We start from the raw sequence: 14,979 nt of genomic DNA on the forward strand, positions 1-14,979 counted from the left end.
ACGCTGCGTGCGGCGTCAAGCGTCACCGCGTGACGTGCCGCGAGAGCGGACTTTTGGCGCGAGAGTCTGAAACAGGGTCTGCGGAGGCGGAGCTGTCGGGGCTCCTCTCCTTGGGTGCAGCTGGGATTGTGGGGCGCCGCCGGAAGGAGCCTGAGGCGTCAGATTTCTGATCCAAGTACCGGCGCGGGTTTGGTCAGGTTACTCCGGCCGGAAAGAGCTGCAGCTCCGGAGGCGGTTAGTGTCGGCTGGGTGGAGACGGGTCTCTTCCGCGGCCTCAAGCCGCAGCAACACCTCCCTTGGCCCGGGTGGCGGCTCCCGCGCCCGGCCCTCCACGGTCTCCGTAGGCCCCTCACTGTGGGGAGGGAGGACAGGCTCCTCGGGGCGAAGGCTCAGCCCCTCCCCAAGGCAAACCGGCCGGCCCCGCCCTGCGTCTCCCTGTCCCAGTCTTGGGCCGCGCAGGCCGCTCAGGTTTGCCCCCAGCCGCCCCCAGATCGCCCCGTATGAAATGTCCTTGATTGGAAACACGATAGATAAAAGTTACTTTGAACGAAATATTGCTATTTTGGAAAATGTTTTACAGTTTCTGGCACAGTGTATCTGCCGTAACCTCCAGGTAATTGCTGTGTTATGAGGATTTACTGATTTGCAACTGTCAAGTGTTTATTTCCAGTAGGAGCCCGAACTGCGGATCCACTAGCCACATGACTAGTTAATTAAGACTAAATAATATTGAAAATTCTGTTCTTGAGTCGCATTTGCCACATTTCAAATGCTTAATGTGGCTAGTGGCTACCATGTTGGACAGCACATACAGAGAATGCTTCCATCCTCTCGGTGACTTTGATTTTTGTCCCCAAAGATGGGATCCAGGCAAATAAGTGTAACTTTGGGCAGGCGTACCTGCTTCTGATTTTACTTCAGTGTCACTTAGCAAGGACTGCATCCCTGTGGAGTGTGTTTCGGTGTTCTCTTTTGCAGACTTATTTACCGAGCGTCGGAGAAATATTGTAAATGAAAATGCCTGTTGGATGCAAAGAGAGGCCAACTTTCTTTGAAATCTTTAAGACGCGATGCAACCAACCAGGTATTGACAGATTTTTATATAAATTGATGCAGTTAATTGAGAAAATGTTTTCAGAAAAATGCGCACGTATTTGCGCTTACCGAAAAGAACACAGTGCTTCAGGTTTTTGATTACACTACAAACTGTTGTTGATGGAGTCATAAATTCAGTTAAGAAGATGATCATTTACAGTTAACCAGATGATAAGTATAGAATCCCTGGCAGATTAAGAGGAGACTAGCCCGTTGGTTAGCAGTAGGAAAATTTTTTAAAGCACAGAATTTCTAGCAAATCAGAAGCATGGTAATGTTACTTTATAGCAGAAGTTGTCAAACTCTTTGGTCTCAGTACTTCTTACACTCTTAAAAATGAGGATGTCAAAAGAGCTTTTGTTTATGTAGGTTACCATATTATAAATTAAAACAAAGAACTTTAAAAAAATGTATTCACTTAAAAATAAACTCATTGATACTAACATGAATGACATTTTTATGAAAACTTCAAAAAAATAGAAGAGTGGCAGTATTTTATAATTTTGCATCTCTCTAATATCTGGCTTAATAAAGATAGCTGGATTCACATCTGTTCTGCATTTAATCTGTTGCAATCTGTTGTTTTGGTAGACGTACATGAAAAAAATCGAGCTTCACACAGCAATGTAGTTGAAAACAGACTCTTTTAGTGATCTTCTGTTAATTGTGGGTATATTTCTTTGAATCTACACCAACACTTAAGAGGAATGTTTCTGAAGATTTGCAGTGTGGAATCTGAAACCATACTCTTGTTACAGTAAATTCTGTTCGTCTTTCTTGCACTGTGAATAAATCATTTATCCAAGCTGTACCATCACTCATTGATAGCGAAAATGCTGGCGTTCTTAATTAAACAGAAATTCCATATATTGGCACATTGCATTAAACAATATGAAAAATCGCATTTGTCAATTCACTGATCTCACCAGGAAAGTCTCAAGATTGGAAGATGTCAAGCTCACCGAGGCTGATTAAAATTTAACAAAATTGTAATTCTCATTTGAAAGCTTAACGTTTTATCATTCGTATTTTTCATCGACTTAATGAGTTCTTTCTAGTAAAAATGTCTTCCCTTGAAAAAGTGCTAATTCAGCTCAACTCGAATGCTTTTCTAGACCACTGTTGTACTTAAATATGCAGAAATGTTTATGCATACTTTCTTTTTCGTCACAATATTAAAAAGATGTGGTCAACAGTTGGGCTTTAATACGACTAGTTTTTACTGCTTCATTAAGGACGTTTTAAATTGAACTGGCTTTTTCTTTTGGTTTTTTTTTTTAACGTGCACAATGAACAATACTGACTAGTACCGTTGGTTGCCACTGCCTGATTCGTGCAAAGTTGTCATCAGTTTTACCCACCAGTTGTGCAGATGTCAACATTGTAAAAAGAGGAAATGATGCCTTAGTCTTAATATGAAAATAGTTTTGACTTTATGGACCTCCTGAAAGGGTCTTGGGGACCTTCCGCCCAAATGGTCCAACAGACCATACTTTGAGAACCACTATATGGGTGGATAGATCATGGTAGAAATTTTGTCTTTTCTCTTTAACAGAAAATCTTTTTATTTCATTTTCTTTGTGAATCTACATGTTCCTTGTACCTCTAGATTTATAACATCCACTTAGGTAGTCTTATAATTACCTGAATTGTATCTGTGGAATGCATTCTTACTATGAATGCCTTTGTTTCTGAATCGTGACTGTAAGAGAAAGGAGATTTTAGAAGAGCTAATAGAACGAAGAACCGTCTCCTTGTAACTCCTGTAAACCTGTTATACCTTACTACAGATTGCTAATAGAGCAGATTAATGATCTATAATTAACATGCTTTAACAAAAGTAACCCACCACCAAAATCCCAAGCATCCTTTTCTTCATTATAATCTTTACTAGCTCATGAATTTTTCTGTCACTGATGAAAACCAAGATGGGATTTTTATTTTCTTACAGATTTAGGGCCAGTAAGCCTTAACTGGTTTGAAGAGCTTTCTTCAGAAGCTCCACCCTATAATTCTGAACCTGCAGAAGAATCTGAATATAAAGTCAGCAGTTATGAACCAAACCTATTTAAAACACCACAAAGGAAACCTTATCATCAGTTGGCATCAACACCGGTAACATTCGAAGAACAAGGTCTAAGCCTGCCACTGTACCAATCTCCTTTAAAAGAATTAGATCAATGCAAATTATGTTTGGGTAAGTAACGTAATGTGATAGACTAGGGGAAAACATGAACCAGCAGTTAAGGCGAACTAGGAATTCAGACAAACCTGTGTTAAAAATTCCAGCTCTGTCATTAACTGTGTCATGTTGGTCAAATCAACCTCTTAGGCCTTTCCCCATTTGAAAAAATGGAAGTGATGGAAATAATACCTGATACCTGATAAGTTTGGATTAAGTAAAATAATGTAGGTACTTCATAAATGTTCCTTTTCTTCCCTCCTTTGATTAATACATCCTGCCTGTTGAGATTTGCCAAATTATATATGTATTTTGCTGTACACAAAAACCCAGGGTTTATTTGGGTATTAATTCAACTAAACTTTATTTCTGCAGGCTGTGACAGAGAATAGAGATTATTTTTATCAGTTTGCTACAGTGTCTCTTGATTTGGTAGCAGTTTCCCCGGCCTGCATTCTAGATGTGTCCAATCTCATGTAATAAAATATATTCAGTCATTTAAATGTGAATTAACCTGCTTGATTAAGTAACATACTCTCCCTTTCTTTGGAGTAGTACTTTCTGGTAAGGGGAGTTAACAGTACACAGATAAGGTAGTCTAAGATTGATATGGTACATGCCAAAAGAAAAGTACAAAAAATACAATGAGAGTTGGGCAAAAAGCACAAACAATACTGGGGGAAATTAGGGAGTGGTTCATTTGAATTAAACCTTGATAGATGATGAGATGCAGAAATGCGAACATAGAGTAGAGCGATAGTGTTCTGGGCAGAAGGAAAACATGAGGAAGAATAGGTAGTTTGTTAAAAAGAAATAGAAGTAATTGAGATTAACTGGTGTGTTGCATGTCTGAAAGGGACCAATGAACAACAGATGGCTAAAAAGAGTAGAATAGAGACAAGCATTGAATGCCAGGCTAAAGAAATTGAATTTTTTTGAGAGGTGGTTGGGCAGAGAAATCCCATGCAGACTGATCATGCTTCTTCCTGCTTCAAACTGTCGATTACCTCCCCCCTTGCCTTCATGATGTGACCCGGACTCCTTAACGATTAACAAGGTCCTTTTAATCTGGTCTCATTAATTTTTCCCTCATCTTGCCATAATCCCTCTCTCACCCATCCTGAATTTACCATTCATTCGTATAGAGTTTCTTTTCAAAACCACCATGCTGTGTGGCCCTTTGTACGTTGTTGCCTCTGACCAACATGTACTACCTTTTTGTCTAGCTGATTTACAGTCATCTTTCAGATCTTATCTGCTTCTGGAAGCAGTCCCTGCCTCACTCAGCTTCTAGTGAAGGGGACTTACATAAGCAATTATAGTGTGATAAATACTATGAAAGAGGAAATTCATGGTACCAGAAAATGCACACACAAAGTGGATATAGATAATGTACAAAGATTTTCTTGTATGTTACTGGATACCAAGTGGCATACAGAATATTCAGTAAATATTTGTAGAGTGAGTGAATATTTGTTTTGCTTTAGAAAGCCTAATAACCTGGAAGCAATCTTTGGAGCATGTTTTTTAATATGTGATGCCTGAACCATCAGAATCTCCTAAAGGGCTGATTGACAGGGAAGACTCCAGGCCCAACTCAGAATCTCTTAAATTATCTCTGGAAATAAAGCTCATGAATGTACATTTAAAAATAATTGCATGATTCTTATGGAAAGGGAACTGTGCAGGCAGGACATGAGTTAGTAGACATGTAATGGTCCAGGGGCAGGAAGGACCTTAATTAGAGTGATGGTAGTGAAAGCCAGTACACAGGGCAGAAACTGCAGGGCCCTGCAACAGCCCGGATATGGAGACTCCCAAAGAAAAGGTCAAGTTACAGGTCTAGAACATGACTATGTTAGAACATAGACATTGGACGCTCTGAAGAAAAGCAAGTATGAGAAGGAAAAACCTTGAAAGAATATAAAAATTAGGCTGAGTTTTGGACCACAATTTGAGACCAATGGGATTTTAATGTGGAGATGTCCTGAAGGCTTTGGGACATGCAAGACTGAAACTAAAGAAATAACACAGGCAGGAGAGAAAGATACAGAAATCATCCATCTATGTGGAAAGTGATCACATGACGACGAGAAAATTGATGATGGTGACCCCTTGAATAGAACCTTCAGGAATAGCCAGCGGATGAAATGCCAAAGGGAACACAGGAGAGAGACTAATCCATTCAACAAATACTCCACTCTTGCAGGTGTGGTACCTGATGCCCTGTTGGGTGTTCAGGATACAAACATGAATAAGATGACCTTTCACCTCTAGTAACTCAGTCTTACATAGGAGAAAATATGGATATGTATGTTACAGTAGGTGTATGTACTGAGCACTGTGCTGTGGGCATAGGAAAAGGGGCAGCCATCTCTCAGTGTGGTCAGGAAAAGCTCTGTGAACCAGTTTATGTGAATCTACTCCATTTGGAAAGATGCCTCGAGCTGGTGGTTTATTCTCTAATTGTAACCTGATGGAATGATCTGTCCATAATCAGGGAAAAATAGGAATGAATTTATGAGGCCACTCTGGACTTGCTGCAGAAGTTAACTTTTTTAAGGTGGTGGTTGTACATAAGTTGGCTGTAGTCTCTTGAGACCTTTTGCCTTTTTTTTTTTACTTTATGTTCAGTGTTGAAGTGTCAGAGTTAGACTTAAGCTGGTTTTCTACCTACTTTGTTCAGTGTTAACATCTAATATATTAGTTTAAAAAAAAAGAATCTCCCTTAAAGTTCTTTGAAGAAATGTGTTATTTCTACTTTTCAGTGGTCCTTCCTTTTATATGAAATCATACCAGTTTATCTCACCATTGCTCAGCTTATTTATGAGATTCTGAAGTCATGTAAGAAATGTTCATTTCTATATGAACTTGCTTTTCCTTGTTTCATTTTTTTACATTCTTTTAATAGTTGGGTTTCTTTTCATTGCTGAGCCATTGTTGATACTTTATTATTAACTGAAGTTCTTTGTTTACATTAGAGTTCATTCTTTGTACAGGTTTGTGCATTTTGACAAAGGTATAATGACATGTATCCACTATTACAGTATTATACAGAGTAGTTTCACTCCTCTAAAAATCCCTTATGCTCCACCTACTCACCCCTCCCTGTCCCTGAAACCCTGGCAACCGCTGATCTTTTTACTGTCTATAGTTTTGTCTTTTCCAGAATGTGGTGTCTTTGGAATCATATGGTATGTAGCCTTTCCATACCGGCTTCTTTCACTTAGCAATATAAGGTTCCTCCACATCTTTTCCTGGCTTGATAGCTCATCTCTTTTTTATCACTGAATAATACTCTGTTGTATGGATGTATGAGTTTGTTCATTGAGTCACCTACTGAAGGACATTGATTGCTTCCAAGTTTTGGCAGTTACAAATAAAGCCACCATATCATATGCAGGTTTTCGGGTATATCTGTTTTCAACTAATTTAGGTAAATAACAAGGAGCAAGATTGTTGAATATGTCGTAGGAGTATGTTTAGTTTGGGAAGAAACTGCAAACTGTCTTCCAAAGTGGCTGTACTATTTGGCATTCCTACCCGCACTGAATGAGAGTTCCTCTTGCCCCACATCCTCACCAACTTTTGGGGGTGTCTGTTTTGGATTTGAGTCATTCTAATAAGTGTGTAATATCTCATCTTTTTTAAGTCTTTTTTCTTCTTCAATAGGATCTTTGTTTAAGTCAACAGAGAAAAAGGTGAAATTTCAAAAAATACATTTTGCTACTTTTTACTGTCTTTAAAGTCTCATTAGAAGAAGAGGTTAGATATTTTATTGAAGTGGAGTTTTTAAGTTACATGTACATTTGGTTTATTAGTGATTATTTCTATTCCCTGTTACTTGAGAAATGAAAATATAACACAGTTGTTTCTGTCTGTGCTGCTACAAATAGTTTTCAGTTTGGTCTTAGCTTTACTTTATTACACTGATAACAGTTTATTTTTTCCCAAAGGTTCTCCATGTTAGACATTATTGGATCAGTTAAAACAACTATTTTTAAAAGCAATTTTTATTTGTTTTTTATTAAGGTATCATTGATATTAAAAGCAGTTTTTAAGAGTAATAAAGAGTGTCTTGAGTGCCACTTTTGTGATACAGAAAATAGGAATGTTGAAAAACTGTAATAGAATTTAATAGAACTACGTGTAGCTTTAGAAACCCTGTTTGAGCATTATTGCTTAGAAAGCATGTATTCAACAACATAAGTATTAGGTGTCACAATCTACAACCGAGTGTTCTAATCATTGCTAATTCATTTAGCCAGTATTTGTAGAGTGACTGAAACATGTCAGGCAATTATTGTAGTTACTGAGGGATACAGTGATAAATCAGATCTCTACCTCAAGGAGCTCACAGTCTAATAGGGAAACAGGAGCTATGTACAGTAAATCTGCAGGGAACACATTAGAGGGTAGTCACTTAATCTCACCTTAGGGACCTTAAAGTTTTCTGGAAGAGGTAGTTTCAAAATGGAAGCCTGGAAGAGGATGTTCCAGGTCAAGATAAATAAAAAGAGTAAGAAACTGTTTATACAAAGGCCTAGAGAGAAAGAAAGCCTTCTTGCAGGATATGCAAGTGCTTGGATATGGCTAAAGTAGTGTGTGAAAGAGTGTTATCATAGAAATCAAGAGGTCAGACAGAAAGGCCTTGTTAGTAGGGAGTTTTGTTTTGGAGTTAGAGCTTGACCTTGAGAACAAGATTGTGAAAAGTCTTCCACAGAAGAATGATATGGTCAGATTTGGTACCTTGGTGGGTTTTCAGTAAATGTCTTTTCCTTTATTCTTTATCTTCCATGATACCATTGTAATATGTATAAATTAATAGGACATACCACATTCTACTTTGTATTCCATTTGTATGCATTTCAGAAAATTTTCCCTACCAAATATATTATGAATTCCTTGAGATTAAAGCTCTGTCTGGAATTATGTTACCCAGAATGTCTTATGCATATTGTGTATTTAATTGGTTGTTGAATAGGGCAGATATCCTTTGGGACATCCCTTTTTGGGAGGAATCAGCAAACTGAGAAAGCAGTTCAGACTCAATCACCCCTACCTCTGTATAGTGTCCTTCTCAGTATAGATGAGACTTTTTTTTTTTTTTTGGTATTTACAGAGAGTGAAAATTCACAGTCCAGAACATATACATCCTCACTAAATTATTGTACTGTTTTAGGAACAGATACTACCAGTAGTAAACATAAAAGCTGTTGTACAATGAAGGCTAAAATGGATCAAGCAAATGATGTTACCAGCCCACCTCTAAACTCTTGTCTTTGTGAAAGGTATGATGAAGCTATTACATTAAAATATTTAGTGGGACATTTTCCCATATATGATATTTGTTTTATAGAAATGCATGTAATTTTCCTGCTATTATTTTGACTCAGAGCCTGGTGGAGAATCTTTTATTTTTAAGTCATCTAGTTGTAGGTTGAGCCATTTAATACAATAGTTTTTACATTAGGAATGTTTACTTTGCTTTTCTTATAATGTTGAATTCACTGGTTTTTGTGTATGTCCTGTAAAATTTTAAACAACAAAAATATTGGTGAAAAGCAATGCCCTTGAAATATCAGTTTGAAATAAATTGTGTACTTTGAATCTTTAAAAAGAATATGATGCTACTATAAATTCACTTCACATAACTTTCAAATTCAAAATACATAGTTCTAGCAGCTGAAATTTGTGAGTACTTTATGTATTACTTTCAGTGGACATTTTAAATATGATTTGGTGGTTACTTGATTTTTCAGGAAGTATTTATTTTTTAAAAAGCAAAGATACTAAAGGTATAAGTCTAATAATTGATATGACTTAGAGTTCTTTTTTTTAACAATAAAATTAGTATTTTGTTTCTTTTTGCCATTTGTTGTCTTTCAAATAATCTGAGGGATTTGTTTTGTTTTGTTACAGTCCTGTTCTACAATGTGCACATGTAACACCACAAAGAGGAAAGTCAGGTATGATTAAAAACAAGGATTTTATTTTTAAAATATCTGGATTTTAATAAAAAATAAAGCTTAGTAATTTTTCCCTTGTTGTACCCCCAGTGGCATGTGGAAGTTTATTTCATACACCAAAGCTTATGAAGGTAAATATTCTGCCTAGTTTATTTTTATTGTGCAGTAATTGAGAATTTGACACATGTCATACCTATGCCCTGAGATTTATAGATGTGTACATGTGGTCTCACGTGAACATACAGTAAATGATAAATGAAAAAATTCTTAATTATCAGTGCATCTCTCTGAAACAAAGTGTTTTCTTTATTTCCAGGGTCAGACACCAAAACGAATTTCTGAAAGTCTAGGAGCTGAGGTGGATCCGGAAATGTCTTGGTCAAGTTCTTTAGCCACACCACCAACCCGTAGTTCTACTGTGCTCATAGGTAATATTGGTAAATGTATAATATACGGGGACAAAGACAATCTTGATAAATTGCCATCTCTAATGCATCTGTTAAAAAGAAAATATGAAAAGATTGATGATAATTAGATTATAGTATCTGATAAGTGTGTTAGTAGGTCAGAATGATTTTAATGTCGATTGGAATAAATCACAAGTATGTTAAGTGGTATTCTATGAGTCAAATTAATTTATGCAAACTAGGATTTTTTTATTCCAGCAAGAATATATTCCATTTTCCTTCTTATTTGCGAATTTAACTTTCTTTTGTTGCTCAAATGAAATAATATAGGTAAAAGTACGTTGAAAAGTAAGAAGTGTTTAACAAATGATATGCATTCAGAAAATAAATGATAAAGTGTACAAACTTCACCTTTTAAGTCATGACTTCACAGCTTCATCTGATTTTCCAAGTCTTTGTGGACAGTATTACCTTATAGTCAGAATCACCAAACCTGACTATAAGGTAATATATATATATATTATATATATATATATATATATATATATATATATAGTTTTTTTCACCTTATGAGCAGTACTAAGGAAGTAAATGTAGCTTATTCACTATGTTGATTGGCCTTTCTAATTACTATGTTTGGGTCAATTTATTTTGTTTCAAATGTGTTATTTAATCCAGTAGTGTATGTGTCTTTTGATGTCCTATCAAAAAAATACGTAAGTTTTTGCATTAACTTTAGTGGGTGATGGATAATACAGTGTAGGTAAACTGAATTCTGTTTGTTTTACAGTCAGAGATGAGGAAGCTTCTGCCACTGTATTTCCTAATGATACTACTGCTGTAAGTAAATATGACAAGTTGTTGGGCACACTGTCAGAACTGCTTATCATTTTAGAATGCCTTGGAAACTTGCTTGCATTCATATGCTAATTCATGATTTATCTAAGCTTTTGAGAAAGTCACTAAACCTGTTCCTATATATGATTTTCTTTGACTTCCTATGAAACTCTGCCCTCTCTCTAAGAATAAGTTACATATGTATACATAGTAAGAATTTTTTCTACTAGTAATTTTTAAATATAACTTTTGCAGACTTGGAAAAGCTGTTTTTCTAACAATGATGAAAGTCTGAAGACAATTGATAGGTTGATTCCTTCTGTACCAGATGATGAAAACAAAAATCAGGGAGAAGCTAAAAGTCATGGTAAGTCCTTATGTTTAATTGAACTACTGTTTTTAACTGACATCATTGAAGTATTGCTTCTCTTAAGCAGAAAACACATTGGTTCTCCTTTATTGATTACTAAAGGTATTAACGGTAGAAACTAACTTGATTTAGATGAAAATGTTTAAACATCATGCTAAGACAATACTATATAAGATGATATTGTGACACAAAAACAAAATCCACTACTCAAAACTTAGAGATCAAGATAAGACTTACAATTAACAAAATGTAAAGGCCTTATTTTATGTTTTCTAATTAGAAAGTAAATATATATACTGAAATTTACCTCATAAGGTCACCAGAGCATTGTTCTTAGTTTGTGCATATGTTTGTATAGATGGATTGGATGTCTGTGCATGGGTATATATGTATGCATAAAATCAGATTTTACCCTCAGTTACTGTAAGGCCACAAAATTAAACCATCTGTTTTGATCTTACAATATTCAGTTGTGTATATAAAATAAGACTGGGTGAGTAAGACTGGGTGTAGAACTGGAAAAGAAAGGTTATTAGGGATTGGAGTATAGATAAAAGGCTTTGGGTACATTGAAATCAATCTAGCAGAACAGGACAAGGGTCTCACCAAAATAAAATTAAATAAAACAATAGCATTCTGGATAACCTTTTAAGTGCTAAGTTATGTGTTATTTAGTGTATTTATTTCTGATACAGGTTGAGGGAATAGTATAAATTATATGGTTGTCTTTAAAATGTTACTAACATGCTTCTGTTTTAAATTTTAACAGGATTGGGGAACACGTTCGGGAATTCATGTGGTAAAGTACATAGCTGCAAGGACCATTTTGGAAACTGTATGCCAAATGTGGAAGATGAAGTACGTGAAACAGTTGGAGATGTTTCTGAAAGAGATAGTGTTTCATTATGTGTTTCTAAATATAAAACAAGAAATCAAAAAACAAGAATTGGCAATACTAGGAAAAACATTTTCAGTGAAACAAAAACCAGTGACTATGAAGAAGCTAAAAAACAAATGAAAGAAAATAAACATTCATTTGTATCTGAAATGGAACCAAATGACAGTGATGTATTAGATTCCAATGTAACAAATCAGAAGCCATTTGGGAATGGAAATCACAGAATCTCCAAGGAAGCTCTGTCCTCCTCGGCCTCTGAATGGTCTCAGCTAACCCACTCAGTTCTAAATGGAACCCACGTGGAGAAAACACCCCTACTGCATATTTCTTCTTGTGACCAAAATAATGCAGAAAAAGACCTCATAGACACAGAGAAAGAATATACCAACTTTATTACATCGGAAAGTTCTTTGCCACGTATTTCAAGTGTACCAAACACAGAGAAGATACTAAACAAGGAAACAGTGGTAAATAAGAGAGCTGAAGGGCGGTGTGTTGCATCTCATGAAGATTCCATTCTTGTAAAGCAAATGTCTGAAACTTCTCTAACACCTTCTCCACCTCAGGGTATCAAAAAATCTATATTTAGGATAAAAGAAGAACCTGAAAAGACCTTCAGTCCAGTTTTCTCAAATAATATGACTGATCCAAACCTCAAAGAATCTGAAGCTCCTGAAGGTAGATTGGGAACACATACTCTTTGCTCACAGAAAGACGATTCTTTATGTACAAGTTCACTTGGTAATAGAAGCTGGTCGGCCACTATCAGACATACTTCTGTGACTTTGAAGAAAGAGGGTTTAATATCCACTTTGAAAAAAAAAACAAAAAAGTTTATTTATGCTATAAATGATAAGACATCTTATCAAGGACTAAAAATACAAAAAGACCAAGAATCAGGACTGATCAACTGTTCAGCCCAATCTGAAGCAAACGGTTTTGAAGGACCACTTAAATTTGCAAAAGCTGATGCAGGTACCTCGTGTGTGTGTGTGTGTGTGTGTGTGTGTGTGTGTGTGTGTGTGTGTGTGTGTGTGTGTGTACTGATCAACATTTGCAAAAGCTGATGCAGGTACCTCGTGTGTGTGTGTGTGTGTGTGTGTGTGTGTGTGTGTGTGTGTGTGTGTTCTTTTATTTTTGTAGGTAAAATCTCTTTTATCTTTTTAAAAAACATACAGCTATATAGTTTCTTTTTTTTTTTTTTGACTTTTTATATTCTCTAATATCTTATATTCAGTACCAGGCAATGTCTGCATTATTGTTTTGGCATCTTGATTACCAGTGATCAAAATCATTTCCTTCAAACTTACTGGGTCAGTTTGCATCGTATATGTAAAACCATCACTTTTGAGACAGAGCAAGTAGTTTATAAGCATCAAGAGCTTAACTACTTAATTCCTGCTTTAATTTTCAGGTTTACTATATCCAAATTTAACAACTCTGGAAATATGCTATTTACAATGTATTTTCTCTAAAGCATGTTTTAAAAAAAAAATTCTGTTGCTAGCTGACTTTAATGTAAGCCAGCCCTAAAATCTGTTTGTTGTTAGGTAGTTTGCCTAAATATTTAGAGATTGCTTGGAGTAATAACTGTCTCTTGATATCGAGAGTGTGCACAGTGAAACTCAGTTTTATATTTGAGCAACAACTCAAAATTTTATTGGCAGATAGACTGTATGTCAAAAAGGTGTTCTATCTTCCAAGAGAAGATCTTGGTGGGTGGACTACCTCAGTGAGTAAGTTTAGTGGAACTGGAAGACAGAGGGACTGTTTTAAGATTTGGGTTAATTTCTAGAGAAAAATGTTTGATGCCGTATATATCAGAGTTAAAACCACTGAAACATCTAATATGTAGAAATGGTCACTGATTAAATGAGATTAATAATTTTGACTTGTTAATAGGAAATTCAGAAGATAGTTAAAATTAATGGAGCAGTTTAACTCATTTGCCTTTATAATTGAGATTAGATCCTCTTTCAGTCCTTTCATATGTAAAAACTTTTTAAAGGTTGGTTTTTTGTGTTTTTGTTGTTCTGTTTTTTCAGTAAGAAAGACTGAGTTAACCAAAGAAAATGGTTACTTTTGTTACAAGTTGAGTTTATTCTGCTGGGTTCTTGTCAGTGCCAGCAACAAAAAAATTGAAAGACAGAGACACAGTAGCAAAGTAGACTGAAAGTTTTATTTAAATACACTCCAAGGGAGGAGCTGGACAGAGTCAAGGTAGACAAAGGCAGGAAATGGATGCTCATTGAACTCCTGCTGGGCATTGGGCAAAATCCCTTGCCAACTCCTAAAGCCAGGGTCGCCTGGCGTCCAGTGTCTACTTGAATCTACATGGTATGGGAACTAAGTCCCTACCACCCCAGGATTTTGGGGTGCCAAAAGGCACTGGATGGAGTGAGGTAATATTCTGGGAACTACCAAAAGGCAAAAAAAGGAGATTTTCAGGCAGGCTATTAAGAGCACACTCGTGTAGCTGCAGTCCTGTGGGTCACCCAGGCGATAAGAACTTGCAAGCCCCAGAGTTCTCAGTAGTCCCTCCCTGCTTACCTGGAGTAGAACAGAGAGAATGACACACTTGAAGAAAGGGGAGTGTGGGCAACCTCAGAGAAGGAGGCGTGCTTAAGGGTTTAGGGTTTTATAGTGCCTTTTGGGTAAGGGTCAGCATAAGGCATGATGTATACAGGTGATTCATAATTCCTATGAAGTTTTGTCTTAAGAATAGTGTTATTTAAGTAATTGTGTTGGTCTAGATCTCGGCATTCGTGATCCACATACGTTCGTTTATACTTGGGAGGTCTATCACCTGCCCTGGTTATAGTTTCTTGATTAAGGGGCTGGAAGAAGAGAAAGAACAGCATATAGATTAAAGAGGAAGCTGGGCCTTTTTCTCAGGCCTGGTAGATTTTATAATGGCGCGATCTCATTGACACAGTAAAGACATGGGCTGCACTCTGATACTTTTCTTTATCTGGGGAATATCTGGACATTGCAAGTTACTGGTGGCCTTTGAAACTTCAACTAATTAACTCATTAACTGTGAGTCTTTTCTGGCTCTCTAGTTTTATCTGGTTAACTCTTTTAGTTGCTTTTAGTGGGCTCCAACTGGCCTTATTCTCCCACCATCCACTCATGTTTGTTTTTCTACCTAATACTCTTCTAATTCCTTTGTCTTGCTATTCTCTCTTCTATTACACCAATATTATGGAGTTTTTTCCAGT

General features: G+C 36.4%; 1 protein-coding gene across 6 annotated transcripts in view; it reads left to right on the plus strand.

Annotated features, from left to right (window-relative positions):
- The first annotated feature begins 50 nt into the window (after positions 1-50).
- BRCA2 (BRCA2 DNA repair associated) overlaps positions 51-14,979 on the plus strand; it is a 58,265-nt gene continuing 43,336 nt past the window's right edge. For 2 of the 6 annotated variants that reach the window (XR_012127917.1, XR_012127918.1), the window contains exons 1-10: positions 51-234; positions 979-1,084; positions 3,047-3,292; positions 8,460-8,568; positions 9,200-9,246; positions 9,337-9,377; positions 9,563-9,674; positions 10,444-10,493; positions 10,746-10,857; positions 11,630-12,733. Coding sequence is in view for 3 of the 6 variants with exons in the window: in XM_073228928.1 (XP_073085029.1) it covers positions 1,012-1,084; positions 3,047-3,292; positions 8,460-8,568; positions 9,200-9,246; positions 9,337-9,377; positions 9,563-9,674; positions 10,444-10,493; positions 10,746-10,857; positions 11,630-12,733 (1,894 nt within the window). In the remaining 3 variants the exon portion in view is untranslated. The remainder of the gene's footprint in view (positions 235-978; positions 1,085-3,046; positions 3,293-8,459; positions 8,569-9,199; positions 9,247-9,336; positions 9,378-9,562; positions 9,675-10,443; positions 10,494-10,745; positions 10,858-11,629; positions 12,734-14,979) is intronic. The other 4 variants (XR_012127910.1, XM_073228928.1, XM_073228925.1 and 1 more) reach the window with 3 other exon arrangements.

Source organism: Manis javanica, chromosome 1 (genome assembly GCF_040802235.1).
Source record: "Manis javanica isolate MJ-LG chromosome 1, MJ_LKY, whole genome shotgun sequence".
NCBI classification, from domain to species: domain Eukaryota; kingdom Metazoa; phylum Chordata; class Mammalia; order Pholidota; family Manidae; genus Manis; species Manis javanica.